Consider the following 23,493-nt stretch of genomic DNA (forward strand, 5'->3'; position numbering starts at 1 on the left):
GATACAGACAATGTCTTTGTCGGAGCCAAACAGTTGAAACTGTGTTTTCTGAATATGTATTAATTACAGAAAGGCATCCCCAGTGATTGTGTGTTGCTAAACAGGTAATACTTAATTTAGGAATGCATGCTTACTCATGTCCATTTCTGTTCTTGATTTTAGATTGGAAGGCCCTCAAGCACTCCTCCTGGCAGCCAGTCCAACCTCACCAATCCCTTCCAGGTCTTCTCCTCGGCCAGCCCCACAATATTCTCCTCCGTGGGCTCTACCACCTCAACTCCTTCCCTGCAACTGAACCCCATGTCCACCTTTACCCCCACCAGCGCCACCACAACTCTCTCAGGCAGTCTGCTGGACAGCCTGAATATGTCTAACATCAGCGTGCCCCCCAACCTGGCCAACAGCCTGCCGGCCAACCTGGCCGGCACCGCCGCTGCCGCCACCAACCTGCCCAACATGGCCGGCAACGTGCACAGCAACATGGTTGGGGGTTTCAGCCGGGATTCGGGCGCGGCGGCGGCGGCAATGAATGCCTCGGGAAACCTGGGAGTAAACATCACCGGTAACCTCCCCTCCTCGAGTCTGCCGTCCAACATCACCACCAACGTGGCTGGAAACATACCTGGAAACGTGGCAAGCAGTGTCAATATGAATATTTCAGGTGGCATATCAATGGTAAGTGGGGCTGCCCTGCTATCTTCCTTAGCTTTTTCTCAGCATTGAGCTTTCTCAGCTTTTCTTCGCAAAACTTGTGCTGTAACTAGTAATATATGTGGCTAGTTTAGAAAACATTCAGAAAAATGCATAAATTTGTTAATTGATTTCTGTGTCATTCAACACACTTAGAGGATTCCATGCAACCAACTTTACAATATTTTCCGTTTGTGTTCATTCTGTTTCATCAAATATCTCAAAACAGGATTAGAAATCAAATGCCCCTACTTTTAAAATGGAGGATTACCTATGGGAATGTTGTTTTGTAAAAGTTGTCTGAGTATTTGTCTATTTATTCAAATATGGTCGATGTTTGCAATTTTTGTGTGCATGCATATCCGATTTGCAAAATATTGTGTAAGTGGCACATGTAGATTTAGCCATGCTTGTATGGTACCGCGTGTTTCAGTATGAAATGTTTCCAAATGATGCATTTCATCTGTAGGGAGGCATCGCTCAAGGAACTCAGCAGGCCATGGCTGGTACCCAGCCTGGGGCTGCTGGTGGAACCCAAACCTCACCCGCTGACCTTGGCAAACGCAAGCTGATCCAGCAGCAGTTGGTGCTCCTCCTGCATGCGCACAAGTGCCAGCGGCGAGAGAACCAGGCCAACGGGGAGAACAAGCAGTGTGTCCTTCCACACTGCCGCACCATGAAGAACGTTCTCAACCACATGACCAATTGCCAAGAGGGAAAGTCTTGCCAAGGTAAGTTGTGGTCAGGGAGCCTTCTTCAAACTTACAAGGAATAGAACGTTTCCACTGGCAATACTATCTGTCCCAATGATGAATACGTGCTGTATGTTTAACTCAAGAAAGCTCTGTAATTTTCAGTTGTTGTCATGGCAACACTAATCTGTGTGTATACACAGCACCTCGAGAGTTGACATACAAATATATTTGGGACATAGTTCTTCTTCCAATTGTAAATGTAATATTCTTTCAAAGGAGTGTTCAAAAATATAAGGAATGTTGACAGGTTTGTGACGCTTCTTACTTTTGCTCCCCTGTATTATGCCCTTCACAGTATCTCAATATCTTTGTCTTTCAAAGAAGCAAAGAAGGGTGTTTTTGCAGCTTTCTGAAATGTCTGGTCTTGTTGTGTTTCTGCGCAGTTGCCCACTGTGCCTCATCAAGGCAGATTATCACGCACTGGAAGAACTGCACTCGTAGCGACTGTCCAGTGTGCTTGCCGCTCAAGCATGCGTCCGACCGACGGCACGGTAACTGTCATACAAAATTTTTGAAATCTGTAGTCTGTAAAAGATGGGAAAAACACATCTGTTGATGGTAATTTTAAAGATTTTAATTACAACACATATTGTGTCTCTTCAAGCTGGAGCTGAAGAGAGCAAATTGCATTGAAACCTCAACAGAAAGTCACTGTACTTCTCACCATTTTGTTGGTAATCTTTTCTGAATGCAAATTATGTAACATTGTAGTTCATTGTGGAATAGTCGAAGAAAAATTGTAGATTGACTGGTCTTTGTTAGGTACACGTAGGAACTCCCATTTACTTGTGTACCTACGTCGGTTGGCAGATTGCCCCAAATTAATCTGTACACTTGTGCTTCTTGTATCTTCAAGCAGAAAAATTGCTGCACAGTGCCATGACCGGCCCTCTGCCTGGCTCTACTGCCATTAGCACAACCATTGATCAGAACTCAATGCAGCGGGCATACCAGGCCCTGGGCATCCCATACAACACCAAGAATCAGACCAGGCCACCGGGAATGCCCAACCCCTTGAGTGAGTAGAGACTTATGCACCATGAGGAAGGGAGAGGAGGTCTCGGTCACTGAGACTGTGCTCTAGAATCATATGCTGCCACTGTATTCACTTGCTGACAGTTGTGGCATTGATATTTTGGTTTAAGGAAAAAATTCATAGTTGTCTTTACGTTTGAACATTTCTTGTTACCGGAGGGTTGCAAGTTTCCACCAGTGTACTGTTGAAAAAAGGATGGCAAGTTTAATGTTTTGAATACGGTTCATATTCTTGTTACTTTTGTGTTTTATACTTCTCATTATTTGGCTTCATGATATTCTTTGATTAACATGTTCTCCCTGTTTTCATCCTCTTAAAGATACCTCTGGTAACGTGCCAGGTGCTTTCACTGGTCCCCTGACCACCGCCAGTACCCAGCAGCAGACAGATGCCATGCTGCAGTCCTTTGCGCCTGGTAGCAACAGTGGAAGCAACGCTAGCATGGGTATCGCCATGCCCATTACTGGCAACACACAGCCTTGGCAGCAGTTTGTCACCCAGGATTTGCGCAATCACCTTGTCTTTAAATTGTAAGTAAAAACCTTGATTCTGCCACCTTCATAAGCACGGTTATTGAAATTGCAAACGTGCATCAATTTGATTTGGGAACCTTCTTTTAGTTTTTTTTGTAACCAGAAATTGTCAAAACTTTGCATTTAACTTATGTTTGCGTTGTTGCTGGGGATTTTTGAAAACTGTGCGATATTATCAGTTGAGAATGTTAATTTCTCTCCCTTCCAGAGTTCAAGCAATATTTCCATCACCAGACCCCCAGGCCATGAAAGACAAGCGAATGGGAAACCTGGTAGCCTATGCCCGCAAAGTAGAAAAGGACATGTACGAGCAAGCCAGCAGTAGGGTAAGTGATCAGGTTCTCTAGATGCACCATGAGCTTGCACCACTGATAAAAAATCATCTGAAAAAAATGTTCATCGTTGCCCTTTCCTTTCACTTCATATTGAAAAAGTTCATTTTTTGTTTTTTGTTTGGATGTTCTTGTCGCAGGAGGAGTACTATCACCTCTTGGCTGAAAAGATCTACAAGATCCAGAAGGAGCTAGAGGAGAAGCGACAGAAGAGGATGCAGGAGACGGGAGGCACTAATACTGCTGCCGGAGGCATCCCCACGACGGCAGCTGCAGCGGCAGCACAGCTGTCCCAGCTGCAGCCTCTCCAACAACTGCCTCAGCCCAGGATGCCCACTCAGAGTATGTAGCTCTCTGAGATCAAGACTCGTACATTATGTGTTGTTTCCTTGTTGAAGGAGAAAACAGTGGGACTCATTATATACTTGGTTTGTCTAGTGAGCTGAACTTTTCTTTCCTGTGTCATTTTTTACAGATGGTCCATTAAGCATTGCCCCTGCTACCCCAGCACCTCCTTCCGGCGGCCCAGCCTCAGTCCCCCAGATGATGACCCCGCCCACCAGTATTGCCCCAGCTGGCCAGCTCAACGCCCAGGTCAACCAGAATCCTTTTGCTCAATTCCCTCCGCTGACCAGCAGCGTTACTAATAACAGCAGCAAGCAGCCCCTGCCCAGCGTTGGCATACAGGGTCTGACGCCGCAGTCCCAGCAGCAACAACAGCAGCAGCCACCATCGGTGCCAGCAACACCACAATCACAGGCCAATCAAGTAAGCAAACAGGTATGTGGTGGGTTTGGAAGGTCACTTTCAATTCTTTTTTTTTTTTCAGTCTAAATGTTGCCTGTAGGTGAAAGTCGGGATCCGTCCGAGAGTGGTTTTTTTTCTAAGTAATCCCATTTTTTTTGTCCAAGACGTTGTCATGCTTCTTGCTGCATGTAAAATGAAACAAAAAAAGTGAATGGCCCTGTTTTAGTACAACCACATTTCCTGCAGTGTTAAATGTTAGTTTGCTTTTGTTCTGCAGGGGATTATTGCCAATGCTGCTCCTCCAACGCAATCAGTGGGCATAATACCACAGTCCAATGCTTTGACCAACAACACCACAACTGAAACCACACTGGCTGAGACAAATCAACAGGTGAGGATTGTAGATGTGTATCTATTAACTACCTGGAAGAGTATTGTCAAGTACATTACTGGATTCCCTTATGTTCACATCCTGACATCCAATATGTTCATGTTATAACGAACACTTATTAGAGCTATTCAGCCAATCTTCAGTTGCTCTACAGAATACTTTACTTCCCTTATTCTTCTTCAAAACTGTAGAACTGATTTTCTGCCATTTGGATGTTTTTCAGGACCCGTGTTTCCAAGTAAGAATGCCTAAGTTGTGACAGTTGTCTAAAGGAAAGTTTTAAGTTCAAAAATATGTTATTGGATATGTGATGTTTGATTCCAAGCAGGTGCAGTCTGGCAGTCTTGGCAAGCAGCCCCCTTCCATCGAGCAGACAGCCCAGCCAGCCTCCGAAACCACCACACCTGCAGCTACGCCCCAGCCCAAGCAGGAGCCTGCTCTGACACCCAAGGGTGGCAAGCAGACCCCTGCTCCGGCCAGTCTGGAGCCGGGGGTCAAGCAGGAGCCCGTGGACGGCAACCCCTACACCTGCGGGTTTGGCAACGCCTCCCAGCCGGACGGCGTCGGCAGTGGCAAGGGGGGTGGAAAGGGCACTGGCGGTGTGGGGAAGGGCGGTAACGGGCAGGGTGTGGTCAAGCAGGAGGCTGGCGAGACCAAGGAAGTGTCAGTGAAAGCAGAGCCTGGCCAGTCTGCCAGTAGTGACGTACAGCAGAAGCCACCTGTCAAGACTGAACCTACTAAGGCTCCAAGGTCCAAGAAAGGTAAGCTGGATATGTGGTCAGGAGTTCTTCTCACTGACAACATGGACAAGGTTATGTTCATGTCAAGTTTTAAGGTGTATCAAGTCCTTAGCAGTTGTAGCTAGGCTCTGTATTGCTCGTTTCTACAAAATCCTAGTGGATTGTGAAGTGTCCAGCAGCCAGAATGAGAAACCATTACTGTGCTGGCTCCACTGTTGTGCACACAAAATATACAGTATGCGCATTAAATTCGTCTCCAACCAGTGGGGTGTTGTGACTTGACAAAATATGTGCGTGTGTCAAATTGAAGAGCACCCACGTGAGTATAGTGACACTCTAGTGATGGTGTCGTAGTGGATCACTCTGAAAGGGCAATTACATTATGTCAATCAAATAACCATTTAAGCACCCTTTTTTTTGGTATAAGATAAAAATGATGTTGTCTCACTGACAGGATTCAACCTTGAAAAAACATTTTTTATCAACATGTGATATCTGGGAAAACCCTTCATATGGTGAAATTTGTCATTTACATGTTATACAAACAATCAAGGAAGACCCTGTGCTGTTGTCAGAACATCTTTTTCCCGATTCTAGGATGTCTGTAACTGGACATGCGCCCTCACAGTCGATCTTTAAAGTTCCAACATTTTTCTGAGTTTGCACAAAAAAAGTGAATGGAAGGTTGCAACTGTTTACATATAAAGCAATGTGATATGTATAAAATACTTAAAGAATGATAATTGATATGTTGATAAAAATTAGAGCAAAACATTAAGTCATACAAAAAAATCTCAACAACTATTTTTCCATTGTCTACTAATGTGATGAGGCAATGTGTGAAGGATTTTCACAGATCAAAACTCATATACCAGCAAGATTTTAACCTGTTGATGTGTTTTAAGTAATGGCAATGGCAAAGACACTGACTGATCTTTTACTTATTGTCTCTTGTTTTTTGGAACAGTTTTCAAGCCTGACGAACTTCGGCAAGCCTTGATGCCTACCCTGGAGAAACTGTATCGTCAGAATCCAGAGTCTCTACCCTTCCAGCAGCCAGTGGATCCCAAGACCTTACAAATACCGGTTTGTGCTCATCCCTTTTATGGGTTTTTTTTTTTTCCCTTGTTTCTTTGGCTTGGAAGAATGTCATAAAGACCAAGTCAGGTCTGAAAGAAAAAACCTTGTTTGTCTTGAAATGAAAAAAGTTGAGTCTTTCTTTGTCCTTGGCATTACAGTTGAGTTCTTTTGTGCCCACTTTGGGATCTCTTCCTGACCAGTCTCCCCAGCTAATGTCTGATGCGTTCTGCCTTTACTTTACTTTTTGGTTTTTAATTTGTAGAAAGGGACATCAAAAATACATTGACTGTTTGAACGCGTGCGAATGCCAGGAATGCCGTCTTTTGTTCGAGCTACCTCCAGTGGCAGGCGTCCGAAGGCCCTCCCGACCTTTTGCATTCCTTAAAAACAAAAGGCCAGTCACAGTCTGTGCACATGGGAAGATCTCTGTGGTGCTAAAAGTACGCAAAGAGAAAAATGTGTGAAGTCCCCCCACAGGAGAGGTGTTACTGACACCGCGGGTAGGAAAAAAATCCCTTAAAAACAGACGGGAAAATGAAAATGTTAGGTAAAATCTTTGCGATTCAATCCAGGGGTGCTCTTCTTCTTAACAATTCAAAGACACCAAGCTGCCTTTTCTGACCTAATTTTGATCTTGATTGAAGGCAGTTCTTAATTCTTTGTAGTAGAATTTCATTCCACAAAAAATGCCTTCCTCTTACCAACAAATTCTGCATATTGTATAAAGTTTGGAAGTGGGTTGTCTGTTATCGTGTACAAACATCTTTGGGCCTTCAGCAGATTCACATTTTCTCCCCTGCCTCAGAATTTGTGGGCATCAGTGGGGAAATCACAGAATATAATGGTCGGGAATGGTACTTTGATACAATAAACAATGGTCAAGTACTTTGAGAGAAAAGGTAAATCTCCCAAAAAAAATTGTATACAAGACTCGTTTTCATATGGATGGTTCACAGGCCACTTATTGTAGTACACATCAAGAGAAAAACTTCCCGAGCACCCAAAACGCCAAAAATATTAATCATTCCCATCTCAGCATTTCTTTTCTATCCAAACCTGGACTACTTGTGGTTTTTATAATTTCCCCGCCCATCATCTAGTCTTTGTTTTTTTCTGAGCACCTGCCAATGTTTTTCACATCTTTGTTGCAACACAGCCATTCTCGCATGCAAAGGAACACTTCATTAACATGACAATGTGCTTTGAGTGACTCATCTCTGGGCACAGTGAGGAACGCATTCTGAGATGTCATTCAGAGCGCAAAGTAACAGGAAGGCGTGCAGAATGGGAGGAACACATGCGAATACGTGTGAACAGTCAATGCATTTTTGATCCTGTCCGTAACCGAGTTTAGAACTGCCCGAAACACTACTGACAGCATGTTTCAAGATAAAATGCCAGCACTTGTCTTTGTTTTTGTCAACTACCACTCAGCCTAAGAATTCCCCTGTGAACGGAACTCGAGCCAAGAAACCCAACCCCAAATCCTATGAGGTATGTCTTTTCCCAGTTCCTCTCCTCGTTGTCGCCACCGTTGCTGCCACAGCCTTCATCCCCTTCCCTGGCCAGACTGTGATGTGTTGGTCTTGAGCTGTGCTCGGACGAGTTCCGTTCACAAGAAGCCGTCACTTTTGTACCACTTGGTTTTCTCAAAATTGGTTACAATAAGGATTGAAAATTTTGTTGAAAAATTGTTCCGGAATTCAAAAGTGGATTCATCATAGTTGATTGTCCGAATACAGGGCACATGCTCCCATGCTAGCAAGGAGTTGAGAGCCAGCCCCCCAAAAACCAGTCCTGTGTGGTTGTAATTTCAGGACTATTTTGACATCGTGAGGCAACCCATGGACCTGTCCACCATCAAACACAAGCTGGACACCGGAGTTTACCAGAACCCCTGGCAGTACGTAGACGATGTCTGGCTGATGCTGGAGAATGCCTGGCTGTACAATCGAAAGACCTCCCGGGTCTACAAGTACTGCTCCAAGCTGGCCGAAGTCTTTGAAGCTGAGATTGACCCTGTGATGCAGATGCTGGGCTACTGCTGTGGCCATAAGGTAGGCTTCCAGGCCCATCACTGTAGCAGCCCAAAAGGAAAATTGATCAGTATTAGAAGTAACATGAGTGAATGATGAGTAATGAGGCAATGGGACACAGCATTATGAAGAAGTTTGGATTTCAGTCATGGCCTAGTTTTTTGGGGATGAGGCTAGCTTTATCCGTAGGTAGCAGTGAAAATCAAAAAGCACCATGTAAGCTAAACAAGTTTTTGAAAGTGGGTACTTTTGAAAATCATCAGTTTCATTTGTATCTATTGAAGTTTTGCCTGCGTACTACGGATTGTTTATCCCAGAGTTGTAAGTTGTCAGATCCAAAGATAGTTTCTATGTATAGTTTGGAAACCAATCAAGCTTGATGGTATGCTTTCTGAAATTGTTATTTTGATACGGTGTTGAGGTAATAATTTCTATTTCTTTTACTGCCATAGTTTGTATTCCACCCCCAAGTATTGTGCTGCTATGGCAAGCAGCTATGTACCATCCCTCGTGATGCTGCATATTGGAGCTACCAGAACAGGTTGGAAATCAGACATTTTCAAACGGCAATTACTCAAGTGCACATTGTTAGACTTGCCCCACATCACCAGGTTGAGATAAAAGCATCTTTTGACTAGAGTTTTTGTTTGTTCTGATGTTTTTGTCATGATTTTGACTTTAAAAAAGCATTCCCACAGGATAAGCTGGTGCTAGAAAGAATAGATTGAATAGTTACTAAATTGCTAGCCTGTTTAGGAAGGCGATTTGAAATGGAATAATTCAGGAAATAAAGTAATGAGATGTTGGAAGTTTCCAGGCTGGTTTTTGTTTCAATACTTATTTTTGTAGTTGACATCTGTAAGTGTCTGGTTTGACGTAGAATAAAATCAGCAATATGGACTTTCTTATTTCTAGGTATCACTTCTGTGAAAAGTGCTTCAACGAAATCGAGGGAGACTCTGTGACCTTGGGAGATGACCCCACACAGTCGCAGACGTAAGTAGTTAGTTCTAAAGGAAGTTAGCCAAAGTAGCATTCTTCATTGAGTTAGCAAGTGGCTATGGGTCCTGGATCATAGTGGATGCAAGCCTCTGCAATTCTAGGCATAAGCCCTGATCTGGGTTTTTCCAGTTCAAGCCTCTTGGTCCCTGCACCCAGGGATGTCACTGGTCATTGCACACCTCGGGATATTGTACATCTCACTGATGTGTGCTTAGAAGAGTTAACAGGATCTGTAGCCCACCTGTGTGTGTAAAGACTCTGCCGCTGAGAGAGTTTTATTTAAAGTGGTTTTAGTCAAATGGTTATACTAATTGCTAACCTGGATCACCACTTTACGTTGTTTTATTTTATTTATTTTTTTGGTAAACCTGATGGCAAATTAACACTACTAATTCCCCAACATGTCTGGTGCAACGTAATGTTAAAAAACACAAATCCAGTTAGTTTTTGTCACTGTTGGGTTTACCAGAAATCCATTACTTGTTACAAAGTATGCCAGTGTATGATGCTGATCTTGTGAGGTAGATGTGAACTGGATGTTAAGCACATATGGGGGCCATGTGGGACGTGCAACGCTAGTACTGGGATAGAAAAGGTCCATTGGTAGACAAGAGCCTTCTTGTGAAGTTGTTACATTGTGTCCCGAATGGAAAGCAGGATGCATCTGCACACCTGTCTGTTCGAAATGTTCCCGTGAAACAGTTGGTGCTGATGACATTTGATTACTGGAATTGATTTCTCGTGGGGGGAGACCTTTACTGGTTGGGATTAATGGATTTCTGGTAACACCCAACTGTTTGCACCCACTCAACAGGTTCTGGTGGACCGGAAATGACACAAGGCTCAACAATGCTAAGCAACTCGAAAGGTAAATAGACCGGTCCACTCCCCACTCCCTAAACTTGAAATGTTCTCAGACACCCCATCAGTCACCTTACGTTAAACAACCCCACACACAATGACAAGAAGCGTCCCACACAGCAAGAGTACTGCAGACAGTGGATCGGTGTATTTACACACAACACCAGAGTGAAGTCTTAGAACACACTTGCACCACTCATAAGAAACATATACTTGCTCGTTAAAAAACAAAAGAAGTCTTTCTTTTTCCATATCTGAAAGCATTTTCTGTTTACTAACACAATGTGCACGGAGTCGTCGGTTCACTAAAGTCGCATTTGATTAAACCTTCCCCCATTCATCTCATTTTTTAATTTTTTTTATTTTTTGGGAGGGTCAAAGGTGTTACACTCCCCAGCTTTTATGACTCGAGAGTGTGAATATCATCTCAACAGTTATGCAGTGTGTTTGAATTATGTTTCTTCATCCGTTTCCCTTGCAGTACTATCAAAAAGGAGAATTTTGTAAAGTTGAAGAACGATACTCTAGATGTGGAGCCGTAAGTTCAGCCTTGTGCTGTTTAAAGTTGTCAGAACCCAACTCTCTAATTTCAGGGTACAAGGATGACAAAAATTTTCACAGAACTATTCTGTTCTTCCATCTTTTTTTTTAATTAAAACAATTTTTTCAAAAATTTCCAAAATGTTCAATGTAATTTAACTCCCAACAGCTATGTTGTAGAGCTCTTGGTGGTGTTTCAGCACAGATGAAAACTAGCCTTGTCCTGTGGGCTTTTTAGTCACCAATCAAAAAACAAAACCAGTTTATTTGATACAAAAACATTTAGATTATGGTTAGAATGTATTTTAGCAATATTGCTACCTGGAGAATTACAGGTGTCCAGAAACATTGCACTGAAAAGACCAGAATCAAGAGCAAGCTTTGTGGAGATGTTGAAGAATGTTTCGCTTCTGTTTTGTAAGATGATTTTTAAAAAAAAGTTACAAGAAAATATTTCTCTGACTGCAGGTTTGTTGACTGCTTGGAATGTGGAAGAAAACTGCATGTGATATGTGTCCTACATAACGAGGTGATTTGGCCCGAAGGGTAAGTTTTGGCACTCTTCGTAACTTCCTTGATAGTTCTCAAATTGCAACAGATTAACTTCCTTGATTCAGTTTAATCTTCTGCAAATCCTTGAGTAATTCCTGTCTAATTCCTGTCTTGTTAATAAATGTGACCACCTCTTCCCTTCTCCCCCCCCCCAGCTTCATCTGTGACGGCTGCAGAAAGGCCAAAGGTATCAAGAAGAAAGAGAACAAGTATACCGCAAAGAGTGAGTGACTGCTTCCATCTACGTCTCTGAGACAATGAACCGCCTAAAAGAAATCAGATTGTGTCCCGTGGTGCTGTTTTTCAGAGTTTCGAACAAAAAACTGAGTCTACAGAGGCATTTTGGCTGGCTTGCCTTTGCCTAAATATTTAGTAAATTGGTAGATACTGAAGACTGTTTTTAAAAGATAATGAACAGTTGATATTAACAGTTTGACTCGCCACATGAAACCTGACATATGTTTTCATCTGCCAGTCATACTTCATAATGCAGGATGCAAGTTCGATATTTTGGAAAATATTAAAATTGGCGTATTTGCCCCCAACAGAGCTGCCGACGTCCAAGCTTGGCACACACTTAGAAAATCGAGTGAACAAGTACCTGAAGTGTCGCAATACAGGAGCTGGGGAGGTGACCATCCGGGTGTTGGCCAGCTCTGAGAAGACAGTGGAGGTCAAACCGGGGATGAGAAGTCGGTAAGGAGTGGATGAGTGCTGGAGTGGGTCTGTCAGTATCTTGCATTCTCTCTGTGCAGGGTCTGTTGACGGCGCTGTTATGCAGAGAGAGTTGCGACATGAGTGTCTCAGTTGTTGGAACCAATATGGTGGATTATGCATCAGTGTACGTGGACAGTTGACACACAATAGCTGCATGCTGTATTGCACACATAATAAACAGCCATTTTGGTCCCAAGTCTGGAGTTGATGCTACTCTCTCTATGCACAGCTTTGATACTTGCACAAAATAAATTGCACTGCAGTGCATTTCCTTTGATTGTGGTATATATCTGCCACTGCTTGAAAATGACCTCAGTTTGTAAACAGAACAAAATTCACCTCTCTTTGCTAGTTTTGGAGACGACCTTCCGGAGACGTTTCCCTACCGGGCGAAGGCACTCTTTGCCTTTGAGGAGATTGATGGAGTGGACGTGTGCTTCTTTGGCATGCATGTCCAGGAGTACGGTTCAGAGTGTCTCAGGCCAAATCAGAGGTAGAGTCAAAAGATAGCCAAGTTTCTCTTGATTTTTGTTCTCTTCTCACTTTTTCTGTATTTTTCTTCCTCGAAGATTCGGGTAGCATGTTTAAAGATACTTCTTGCAAGATTTCTGGATTCTGTAACCACCCCCCCCCCAGCAAGTTCCTTGTTTTGGCCAAGATGTTCAGAACAGTGATGCCTAGATAAGATGGAACTGCTAATGGAATTTGTCAATAGGGACTGTGTAAAGACAGTTGATGGCACTTTGCTTAATCACACAGGAAGGCCATATTATTTTGTGGCCATGTATGAGACGTAGCAAGCACAGGCAATATCCACCTTGAACTCTCGACGAAATTGAGAGATGTGATGATCAGGCATTCATCAATTTCAGTAATGTCATACACTGCTACCTGCATAGTTTCTCACCTCTTTGACTGAAGAGGATATGATTATTTACTGGGGGTTTTTGTTCTTTGTCATTTGCAGGCGTGTGTATATATCGTATTTAGACAGTGTTCACTTCTTCCAGCCTCGTAATTACCGAACAGCAGTATACCATGAAATCCTCATTGGCTACCTTGATTATTGCAAGCTCTTAGGGTAAGTTGTCTTTTCTTCTCTTATTTTGGTCTTGTGCTGATGATGTCATTGCAGTGGTTATCAATATGCATGTTGTTCATTGCACTTTGAAGTTGAACCAGGAACTGTCGAAAGCAATTTGGGTGTACTTTGGTCTGTTATAAACAGTGTTTACGCCTCCTTTGTTTTAGGTACGAATGGGCCCACATTTGGGCATGTCCCCCAAGCGAGGGGGACGACTACATCTTTCACTGTCACCCTCCGGAGCAGAAGATCCCCAAGCCAAAGAGACTGCAGGACTGGTACCGCAAGATGTTGGACAAGTCTGTTACAGACAAGGTGGTAGTGGACTATAAGGTCAGTGGATGTATTTTCTCCCTGCTCCATAGTTGCCGTTTGCCATATACCCTACGCATTTCTTGCTCCACATTAAGTGCCACAGTTCTTTAGACTCCTCCCATCAAAAGATTTGTCAAGCTAATCTGTGGAATGCCAGGAAACTTTAAATGAATCACACCTGTGAAGTGTTCTTTTGACCCGAGTTACCTCAAATTCATTAGCGATGGATCATGATTCATATGTATCAACTGAATTCGTCATTTGTTGTGATTAGGGTTATATTAAGGGAATATAAGACTGGCTCAGGAGAATGGATGTGACTGCGGCTTGGACATTTTCAGTGTTTGTTCTCCTGAGCACAGTCTCTTAAACCTCAGTTTAAGACTGGCCAAGTACACATTTATTCCCATTCATAAATACCTTTTTATTCAGAGTCAAAAGACGTCAACATAATGGAATTCCAATGATTTGTTCTGAAACTTCACTTTCATTTGCCCGAACACCCCCGTCCATTTTATGGTACATTCCTTGTGAAAGTTGTTTAATAGAATCCCCTTCAGTGAACTTGGTGCGTGTGTGGCGCATTGACTAATCAGGCCCGATTAAACTGTCTCCTATTCATTATCGAATGTTAATACATGGTCTTGTGATGTGTTTCGACCAATAGGAATAGAAAAACTGTCCCAGGTATTTATGAATGTGGCTTTGTGAAGCAAATTTACCATGGGTTACTCAGTGAGTTGTACTCTTTCAATCACTTGGATTCAAATCACTCGCAGAATTCCTTATGTAGTCGTCTGTTCAATGAATATCGGTGAGTTGTGTCGGATTAGTCAGCAGACAACCAACCCATAGTAATGGGTAGCCACATTTGTTTGCTGTAGCATAATGCAGTTACTGTGCCAATACTGTGCCAGTGCATATCTTTGAGCTCACTTGTGTAATCACTGACATATAAAAAGGTTACTGCATAGATCTGTAAGGAAAAAAGTGCCATCTCATGTTTACTTCTCAAATCCTTCTTTTGCATTTGGAGTGCTTTCCCATTGATCAGTTTTGTTCAGCTCCTAGATTTGTTCAGTCCAGAAACATTTGTCCTATCAACATAAAACACACCGTCCAAAATTGCCTTTGCTTTGCCATGCTTGGACTTGTTTCTCATTTGCCAAGCAGTATACCTGAATGGATTTGGGGTGTCAATCAGCCAACTTGTTTGATTGAAAGGGCTTAATTTCCAAAGGACACAGTTTTTCATTCAGTTTGCTTGACTCTTCAGGACATTCTGAAGTCGGCCATGGACGACGGGATCACATGTGCAACAGAGCTGCCGTACTTTGAAGGCGACTTCTGGCCTAACGTCCTGGAAGAGAGCATCAAGGAGCTGGACCAGGAAGAGGAGGAGAGACAGAAGGCAGCTGAGAAGGCCGCTGCAGCCAGTGCCGGGGAAGAGGTCAGAATTAGTTTGGTTTGTTACACACAGTTTGGATGTATGCAAACAGAAAACCCCCTGCGGTTACTTAAACTTATGGTGGAGTACTGGGCAGCTTACTAACTTCTCAGGGGAAATGAATTAATTGCTGTGACTTAAATTTAGCAGGTTTTGTACTTTGCTCACAGATATTTGTTATATCAACAGTGTTCCTTAGAAAAGTGGCAAGATTTTAGGTATATTTTCTCTTCTCTTGTTTTCTGGTTTGGTGTCCATTCAGTCGGGACCGATTGGCAGCAAGAAGTCCCAGAAGAAGTGCAAGAAGAACAACAAGAGCAAAAGCAGCAGCAACCGCAAGAACAACAAGAAGACCAACTTCCCGCAGCAGGGCAGCGACTTGTCACAGAAGATCTTCTCCACCATGGAGAAGCACAGAGAAGTAAGCCATCTTTGTGGGGAGTCACCCATAATCGTTTTAGTGAATAAGGAGACGGTCTTCTGTTGTAGACAGCCATAAGCTGGTGTGACCAGCTTTATTGTTTGAGGGGATGGATTCAGGTTTGTTCTGCCTTTGTTTTGTTGAAAGGATAAGACTGATAAGACTTTGTTTTCTATCCACTCGACAGGTGTTCTTTGTCATCCGTCTGGTGACCAACCCTGGTCAGAACCAGGAGCCCATCCAGGACCCTGACCCCTTGGTGTCCTGTGACCTGATGGACGGCCGGGATGCCTTCCTAACCTTGGCCCGGGAGAAACACTATGAGTTCTCCTCGCTGCGTCGGGCCAAGTACTCCACCATGTGCATGCTTTGTGAGCTACACAACCAGGGACAGGACCGTTTTGTCTACACCTGCAATGAGTGCAAGCATCATGTGGAGACTAGATACCATTGCACTGTATGCGATGTAAGCACCCATTTATTTTTTTCCTGTGCTTTTTGTGTCCCCAGATGAACAATTTTTGAGAAATGTAATGTAGTTCCACAATGTAAGTCGATATCAGCAATGGCTATACAAATCAGCAAACCCTAAAACTGAACCATGGCATTGATTTTAAAAAGATAACACTGACTTTGTAGATTGTCCATACACAACATCAACTATCTGTCTGACTTTTGTCAGTTGGACAGTGAATACTTTAAATAAGTAAACCTCTGCAGAAGACAAGGACTCAGTGTGGTATGTTGCTAGATCTTAAGCAGATAATTGTCAGATGCTTGTCGTTCATGTCTTGAACTCTGTGGTTTGTCTTTCTTCAACAGGACTATGACTTGTGCAGCAATTGCTACCGGAAGATTGGCCACAACCATAAGATGGAGAAATGGGGGCTGGAGCTGGACGTGGATTCCAACAGTGGGGCATCCCGCAACCCTCAGGAGGCTCGCCGCCTGTCTATCCAACGCTGCATCCAGAGTCTGGTCCACGCTTGCCAGTGTCGTGATGCCAACTGCCGCCTGCCCAGCTGCCAGAAAATGAAGCGAGTGGTGCAGCACACCAAAGTTTGCAAACGCAAGACCAATGGGGAGTGCCCCATCTGCAAGCAGCTCATCGCCCTCTGCTGTTACCATGCCAAGCACTGTCAGGAGCAGAAGTGCCTGGTGCCGTTCTGCCTGAACATCAAACACAAACTCAAGCAGCAACAGCTGCAGCACCGACTGCAGCAGGCGCAGTTGCTGCGCCGACGCATGGCGACCATGCAGAGGGTGACTGCCCCAAACCAAGCCATGAACCCACAGGCTTCCACCACTGGTGCCAATCCCATCCAACATGGTGCGCGACCCCAGCAGGCCGCAGGAGTGGCCCCCCAGCAGCCAGGGGGTATGAAACCACAGAACAATGCCATAGGCCCACCACCGGCAGCCATACAGGCAGCTAAGCAGGTTCAGGAAGCTGCTGCCAAGGTTGCCCAAACAAATCCCCCCATGGTGCCCCAACAACAGCAGCCACAAAGGACTGTGTCGCCATCTCAGGGCCAAGGGAGGGGAGTGAAGCCTATGTCATTACCCAGTCAACTGGGCCAGGGGAATCCCATGCCACCACCGCAGCAAATCGGTCACTTATCCAAGTCCCTCTCCATGCCCAACCCGGGGGTCTCTGCTGGCCAGATGATGCCTCCCATGGACCAGTGGAATCAGTTTGGGAACCAGACCCAACCACAGACTGTGCCTGCCAATGTGACCACTATGCCCGGCATGCAGAACATTCCCAATATGCAAAGTGTGCCGAATCTTTCGAACATTCCGGGAGGGTTGGGCATGCAGAACATGTCCAGCAATGTGGGAGTTATGCCACAGCAGCAGGTGAGCCCTGGCGGCATTGGCCAGCAGGGCCCAGTCCGTGCCAATAGCTTACAACCTCAGGCACTCCACCAACTGCTGCAGACACTGAAGTCACCACACTCTCAGCAGCAACAGAAGCAGGTTCTTAACATACTTAAGTCCAACCCCCAGCTGATGGCTGCATTCATCAAGCAGCGTTCACAGATGCAACAACAACAACAACAACAAGCAGCTCAGGCCCAGCAGCAGCAGCAGCAGCAGCAACAACAACAACAGCAGCAGCAACAGCAACAACCTGGGCAACAGCCAGCTGTTCAGCAAGCCAGCAACCAGCAACAGTTATTCAACCACCAGCAGTGGCTACAGAGGCGGCAGCAGCTGGCAAGACAGTTCCAACAGCAGCAGCAACAGCAGCAGGTCCAGGGGCAGGTCCAGCAACCATTCCAGCAGCCTCAGATGCACGGAACCCTTCCAGGCTTCAACCAGGCTATTGCTCTGCAACAGCAGCAACGGCGAAATGCAATAGCCCAGCAGGGAGCAGGCACACAGCTTCTGCCCCAGCAAATGCAGCAACTCCAACAGCAGCAGCACCTCCAGCAGCTGCAACAGCAACAGCTGCAACAGCAGCAGTTGCAGCAGCAACAGCAACTGCAGCAACAGCAACAACAACCCAATCAGGGGGACCCCATGGTGAATATGCAGTACCAGAAGCTGCTGCAGCAACAGCAATTGCAGAAGCAGCAGATGCTTGCAAACCAGAACCAGGCAGGAGTTCAGCAGCCAGGCATGTTGCCCAACCAGTCTCCCCAGCACGTGATGCAGCAGGTGCGTTCTCCACAAACAGCTAACACCCTGGTCCAGGTGCGATCGCCCAACCCTAACCCCTCGCCAAGGCCGCAGCCCACCCCATCCCCAAGAACACAGTCTGCCCAGCCCTCACCGCGGCCCATGCAGCAGATGAACTCTCCACACCCTGGCAAGCCTGAACCTATGCAGACGGACCAGCCCATGCTGTCACAGAACCCCCTGCAGCATGGGACTATGGCACAAATGAACAGTCCAGCCAATGCTGCTACGTTAAACCAAGACGATTCAGACATGACCCCCGTGGATCCCCAGGACCAACTGACGAGATACGTGGAAACCTTGTAATATAACCGTTACATTTTTGAACAATTTTACAAAATCAATGACGCTGAGTGACCTGACTGATCAACAATATCACAGAATGGCCACTATGCAACCCAGTGGTTTAGCTTCTTTCTTTCTTTTTCTCTCCAGAACAAATTCAAGTGGATTTTTTGAAAAAAGTCTGTAAAGTTTTATTGTTGTTTTATTTTGTATTTTCTTCTCCATTCCTAATTTTGGATGATAATGTCGTAGGTTTGTAATAAATATTAAATACAAAAATAATAATATAAAAAACTTCTAAATACAAGTATATACCTAGTACGTTGGACTCGCCGTCAGTCATGGATGTCGAGTTGTGTGCTGGATGAGGAAGCAATTATTTGTACAGAAATTTCCCAGAGGGGCAATTATTGAATATGTTGACTCTGTAGTAGTTCAGATGTGGAAATGAGAGGGGAGTCTAGTTTATCAAGAAGAAGAAAAGAGTAAAGTTTGTTCATTTGTTACTATCTTCCTACGTCTTAATGTGCTGTAAGATTTTAGCTAATACGTAGACGTAGACTGTCTCATTCTCCCTATTTTTAATAAAAAAGCAACAGTGAAAGTAGGAAAAAAAAAACAGTGCTAGTACGGTAATAAGTATGAATTGTTTGTGTGTCGTGTTCTTTTATCTCCCTGCGGCGTAGATAGCTGATGATTAATCGACTGATCATGCAGGTTCCGACATTACAAAAATATATATGGTATAAAAAGACAAATCTTAAAACGATGAAATCTTTGTACAAAAAGGAAACAGAAAGGGGCACACATGCGTATTTCCTACTTATATAATATAGTATTGCATAAAAAAGGAGAAAAAAAAAGAGAACTAAACTCTAATGGATGTGTGCACTTTACAGATTTGGAAGATTTTTACTTGTCACTTTCTGGTTTTTATCTGCATTGAGCTATTTGTATTAAATGTATATAAGATACAGTAAAATAAAACATGGACTGTGGAAGTTAACCGTCTTGGAGTATGAAACGGTTGGTGTTTGTCTCTATTTACACTGTCACTGGTCTTTTGTGATATGTTCACTGACGGGAGTTGAGGGACATTCATCAAATTTGGTTGGTTGGCTTGTCTACCCCCCCCCCGTTCGGTCCTCTTTTTGGAACCTATGTCTAAAGGTTGGAAGGCCCCCTTAAAAGCATAAACCACATAAGGGTCCTATTTTGCGTGTAGGGTTTTGAACAATTTTAGCCTTGGCATCATGTTTAGAAGTGGAACAAAATTGTTAGGAACTAACTGCATGAGTACTTTGGCCGGATCTACAGCGTTAAGTAATATCAAAGCTGTACCATAGGTTTGCACGGCTGAATTCATCTTCGCACACGAATTAGCGAGTTTCATTCAAATTAGCAAGAAATAGATTGACGATCTAGATCACCATTCAAAGAACAAAACTGATCGTTCAATTTCATTCAGAGAGCATGCGATTGCACAGCATAGTTATTCACAAAGCGAAGGGTCTTCCTGGAAAAAACGAGCAAAAAGCATTCAAATTCGCGCGGACACTCCAGCGGTATGTGTTTTTGCGTTCAGTTTCGTGAATCAGCAAGCATTTGTGAGATTCGTGTAATGTTATTCATTAAACTTTATATTGTCTAATTTTTTTCTTTGTGACTAATTTATACAAAATATTTCATGAAAGGAAACGTTTATTTGCTAATTCATATTTTGTTTCAATTGTTCTGAAAAGAATAACTAACAGCGAAGTAAAATTATTTTTATCACACAAATGGACAAGGTGGGAAAATGTCTAAGCCAAACCATTACTTTAAAAATGTGACATAAAACAGAAGAAAAAGGTAAAAAAAAATAAGCCATTGAGAATCCGAAAACTCTTAGTATACAAGCACATGTACAGAGAAAGGGTGTGCTTCTTGGGTATAGAACAAACAAATTACAAATCAGCAAACTGCATCAAAAGGACTTTTCTTTCAGCATCCGTGATGAAGGTTCAGGGAGAGTTTCATTTCTACATTTTGATTCAACGTGCAATCTGTATTGGAGAAAATGTACTTTATACTTGATGTGTAATTTGTTTGAGATATAGAAAAATATGCATTCAAGTCAATGCGTATGACACACTTTTAGCGTGTCTTCTATTTGTAATCTCCCTTTCTGCTGTACATGGATCTTAATTTGCCGTTTAAATTCCTCTTACCTCAAAGTTTTCCATTGTGACGGCTCAAACTGCGAACATGGTTGCCCATAGACTAAAACAAAGAAAAATTCGGGAGGAATTTCTCATTCCAGTCACCCAGCGCGAAATCGAATGACGGCTCTGCACTGTTCATTTGAATGAAATTAGTATTGAATTTGTTACGCCTGTAAACGAGTTTTAAGGCTCTGCCGTATGAAAAAGAAACACGGTACAGTCAGCTAAAAAAAATCTTTGGGATACGAATGAACAATAATGAATTTGACTGTGAAGATGACGAATTCGGCCGGGAAAACCTACACATGAATTAAGGATTTATAGGGCACAAAGCATTTTGGGAGCCAGATGGCAACTTAGTTTGGTCTGATGGTGTTCGGTGTCACGGCAGCGATGCACCCTCAGGATCATCCGTATTTTTGTGTACCCTAAATAGTCATGAGGCGCAAAACTCCCCGGCCCCACGGCGGACTGGGACTTAACGGCTATGTCAGTAGTTTAATATGTACATTGTAGGTGTAAATTGTTTCTTGTTTTTAGAGAGTTAAACCATGGAGGAATATTCCTCCATGGTTAAAAAAAAAACGGGGGGGGGTTGCTCAAGCCCCGAAGCCGTCCCCGGCACCACTAGAGTCACGGGCATGTTGTTGGCATGTATCGGAGATTTTGTCATGAGTTTTGTAAATACTAAAAATTCAAAACGTACACATGTACAGTTTGGAACATCGCTTACTAGTACGCATTGTTGTGTTCCTTCCTCAATGCGCATTGCAGGAACAACTTGTTAATGTTTTGCATGGGGGAATGAGGCACATTTTCACTGAGAATTAAGTGCTATAATTCAATAGAGGACGGTTTTAAATCTTCCATGTCTCATGTAGGACCAGGACGCAGGATTTGACTTGTTGAGCCTTCAATGAATACAACTTGACAAGCTTACAAGCTATTAAACCACTTGAAAAGGTTCTAAGCATTATAAAAATCATTAAACCGCACAGTAGCGCTAGCCAGTTTCTATGACAGGTGTGTTGTTATAGTGCTGTCCTGGCTGGCTTCTGGCCGTGCTCACCACGGCGAGGATTGGTATGTTATCGGGGAGTACGACTACGTTTACCACCGACGTGCGTCAACGGCTGCCTGGTACCTAACCCGTTTTCTATCAGAAGCTACGGAAAAAAAGACAGCATCTGACTGTGCGAACCCACGTGTGTAAGATGTATGCAAGACGAACGTGGAAAACGTGAGTGGAAAAGGTACCATTTTTTCACTATTGAAAAGTAAAATGCAGTATTCTAATGTCATTTTCTCCATATATAACCTAAAGACAATCAATTAGCATAGATGGTTTTCAAAAACCACATTTCAGGACGTCGTATGTCAGCCCGAAAAAGATGATGGTCTAAGTCTTTAGCATAATTAGGCTGACGCGTCTTCCACTTGGTGGAGACCTTTAAGTCACTGTAATACTAATAATACAAATGCACTGCTATACATGGAAACAGGTCAACTCGTACCTTGGACAACTCGTATCATCAACTCAACATAACTGTATTAACTCGTACCTTTGCCAAGTCGCACCTTGAACAACTCGTACCTCTGGTAAAGATAACTCGTACCTTCACATACGAGACAACTCACACCTGTGCTGTATGTCCGGTACTGTAGCTGTGATCACATTGAAACTGTACAACGGACACTGTGGCGCTAAGGTGCACAAGTGGCACGGCATGCTTTTTGTGAATGGTCCGCTAGAGGCAGGTGCGCTGTGATGTTGTCTCCAGGACATTAACAGGAAACAGGTGAACTCGTACCATGGACAACTCCTCACCATCAACTCAACGTAACTGTACCAACTCGTTCTTTTGCCAAGTCACACCTTGGACAACTCATACCTCCAGTAAAGACAACTCGTACCTTTGCGTACGAGACAACTCGTACCTGCACAGAAATCAAAGCTTGCTCAGAGCTTATTATTATTATAATTAACTTGAACAACAATTTTATTTCTTAGTCCTGTGCTTGTCACCTAATTTGCCGTGTTGGCTACACTGCCTTCCCTATGCCCCATTGGGGTGACATTAATGTGAGATGTGTCAGTGTCGTGCATGTGCACGCATGGTCAGGTAACTGACGTTGGTAAGCGTGGCCAGCCGTCATTACCTGCAATTCAGAATCTTCACCGTGCAGTCCACCGTGATGATGGAGTGATGTCATGTTTTCATTTACCTCAAAGTTTATCAAGTATAGTCAGTTGTAACTTGTCCCCCCAAAAAAAGAATTTTAATAAGGCAACCTCCCCCCTTCCCAAATTTGAAAAGAAGACCAGAAACATTTTCAAAAGAAATCAAGATATAACAAGTTTTATTTAATACACCCCAAAAAAGTTACTAAACAAAGCCATCATTCCCAGCAGTATAAGGAGAGTACAGGCTCAAAATGTGAGGAGAGTCCGAGCTCAAAATTTCATAAACCGTTTAATTTGATTGATTTGATTCCTTTTTACTTTGACATTTTTAATCTAACACATCAAACAAAGAATTAGGTGAAACTATGACAAATCGCTCAACAAGATATCGGTCCTACAATTCAATCAATCAATTTAATCAAATCAACTCAAATTAATTCAAGCTAAAATAAGTTGGCTTGATTTAAAATCTGCCGCGTCTCCCGCAATAGACGTTTTGGGTATTTAAAGAAAATATCAATTTCGACGTTTATTGCCAAATATCTAATAAAAGTGAAAGAAATACTATATCTTTAAATAAATAATATATATAAAAACACAGATGGTAGAACAGCGTCCAGAACAATATCAGCTAGTTCGACAAAAGTTTACAATGCACAGGTGATCTTATAAATTACTTTTAGCATCAAACAACAAAAATTGGTCAAAACGACGATTACGATCTTATATTATATCAATAAACTTCCCACAAACAACCATTTTAACACGATTACACCACAACACGACACACATAAAAGTTTCATCAGTGCCATACAATGATTTGTTTTTAACTTTTAAAAATCTCAGAAAAAGAGA

General features: G+C 43.3%; 1 protein-coding gene and 1 long non-coding RNA gene across 12 annotated transcripts in view; both read left to right on the forward strand.

The window, feature by feature from the left end:
* LOC110988623 (histone lysine acetyltransferase CREBBP-like) overlaps nt 1–19,273 on the forward strand; it is a 28,959-nt gene extending 9,686 nt beyond the window's left edge. Inside the window, exons 3-29 of one of the 9 annotated variants that reach the window (XM_087133702.1) lie at nt 163–675; nt 1,160–1,421; nt 1,829–1,936; nt 2,302–2,463; nt 2,801–3,011; nt 3,223–3,340; nt 3,487–3,688; nt 3,822–4,126; nt 4,371–4,484; nt 4,810–5,245; nt 6,192–6,310; nt 7,739–7,798; nt 8,122–8,361; nt 8,793–8,881; nt 9,256–9,336; nt 10,157–10,210; nt 10,685–10,741; nt 11,212–11,289; nt 11,451–11,518; nt 11,844–11,991; nt 12,365–12,505; nt 12,980–13,093; nt 13,264–13,429; nt 14,688–14,861; nt 15,121–15,279; nt 15,467–15,745; nt 16,102–19,273. In XM_087133702.1, the coding sequence (XP_086989828.1) occupies nt 163–675; nt 1,160–1,421; nt 1,829–1,936; nt 2,302–2,463; nt 2,801–3,011; nt 3,223–3,340; nt 3,487–3,688; nt 3,822–4,126; nt 4,371–4,484; nt 4,810–5,245; nt 6,192–6,310; nt 7,739–7,798; nt 8,122–8,361; nt 8,793–8,881; nt 9,256–9,336; nt 10,157–10,210; nt 10,685–10,741; nt 11,212–11,289; nt 11,451–11,518; nt 11,844–11,991; nt 12,365–12,505; nt 12,980–13,093; nt 13,264–13,429; nt 14,688–14,861; nt 15,121–15,279; nt 15,467–15,745; nt 16,102–18,270 (6,627 nt within the window). In that variant the 3' untranslated portion in view covers nt 18,271–19,273. The remainder of the gene's footprint in view (nt 1–162; nt 676–1,159; nt 1,422–1,828; nt 1,937–2,301; nt 2,464–2,800; nt 3,012–3,222; nt 3,341–3,486; nt 3,689–3,821; nt 4,127–4,370; nt 4,485–4,809; nt 5,246–6,191; nt 6,311–7,738; nt 7,799–8,121; nt 8,362–8,792; nt 8,882–9,255; nt 9,337–10,156; nt 10,211–10,684; nt 10,742–11,211; nt 11,290–11,450; nt 11,519–11,843; nt 11,992–12,364; nt 12,506–12,979; nt 13,094–13,263; nt 13,430–14,687; nt 14,862–15,120; nt 15,280–15,466; nt 15,746–16,101) is intronic. The other 8 variants (XM_087133705.1, XM_087133706.1, XM_087133704.1 and 5 more) reach the window with 8 other exon arrangements.
* Nucleotides 19,274–21,193: 1,920 nt separating this feature from the next.
* LOC110978424 (uncharacterized) overlaps nt 21,194–23,493 on the forward strand; it is a 60,669-nt gene continuing 58,369 nt past the window's right edge. Inside the window, exon 1 of one of the 3 annotated variants that reach the window (XR_015424263.1) lies at nt 21,194–21,706. This is a non-coding gene — a long non-coding RNA (uncharacterized LOC110978424). The remainder of the gene's footprint in view (nt 21,707–23,493) is intronic. The other 2 variants (XR_015424256.1, XR_015424254.1) reach the window with 2 other exon arrangements.

Source organism: Acanthaster planci, linkage group LG02 (genome assembly GCF_054643075.1).
Source record: "Acanthaster planci isolate LZ-2023a linkage group LG02, COTS_SCS, whole genome shotgun sequence".
In the NCBI taxonomy this organism is placed as follows: Eukaryota; Metazoa; Echinodermata; class Asteroidea; order Valvatida; family Acanthasteridae; genus Acanthaster; species Acanthaster planci.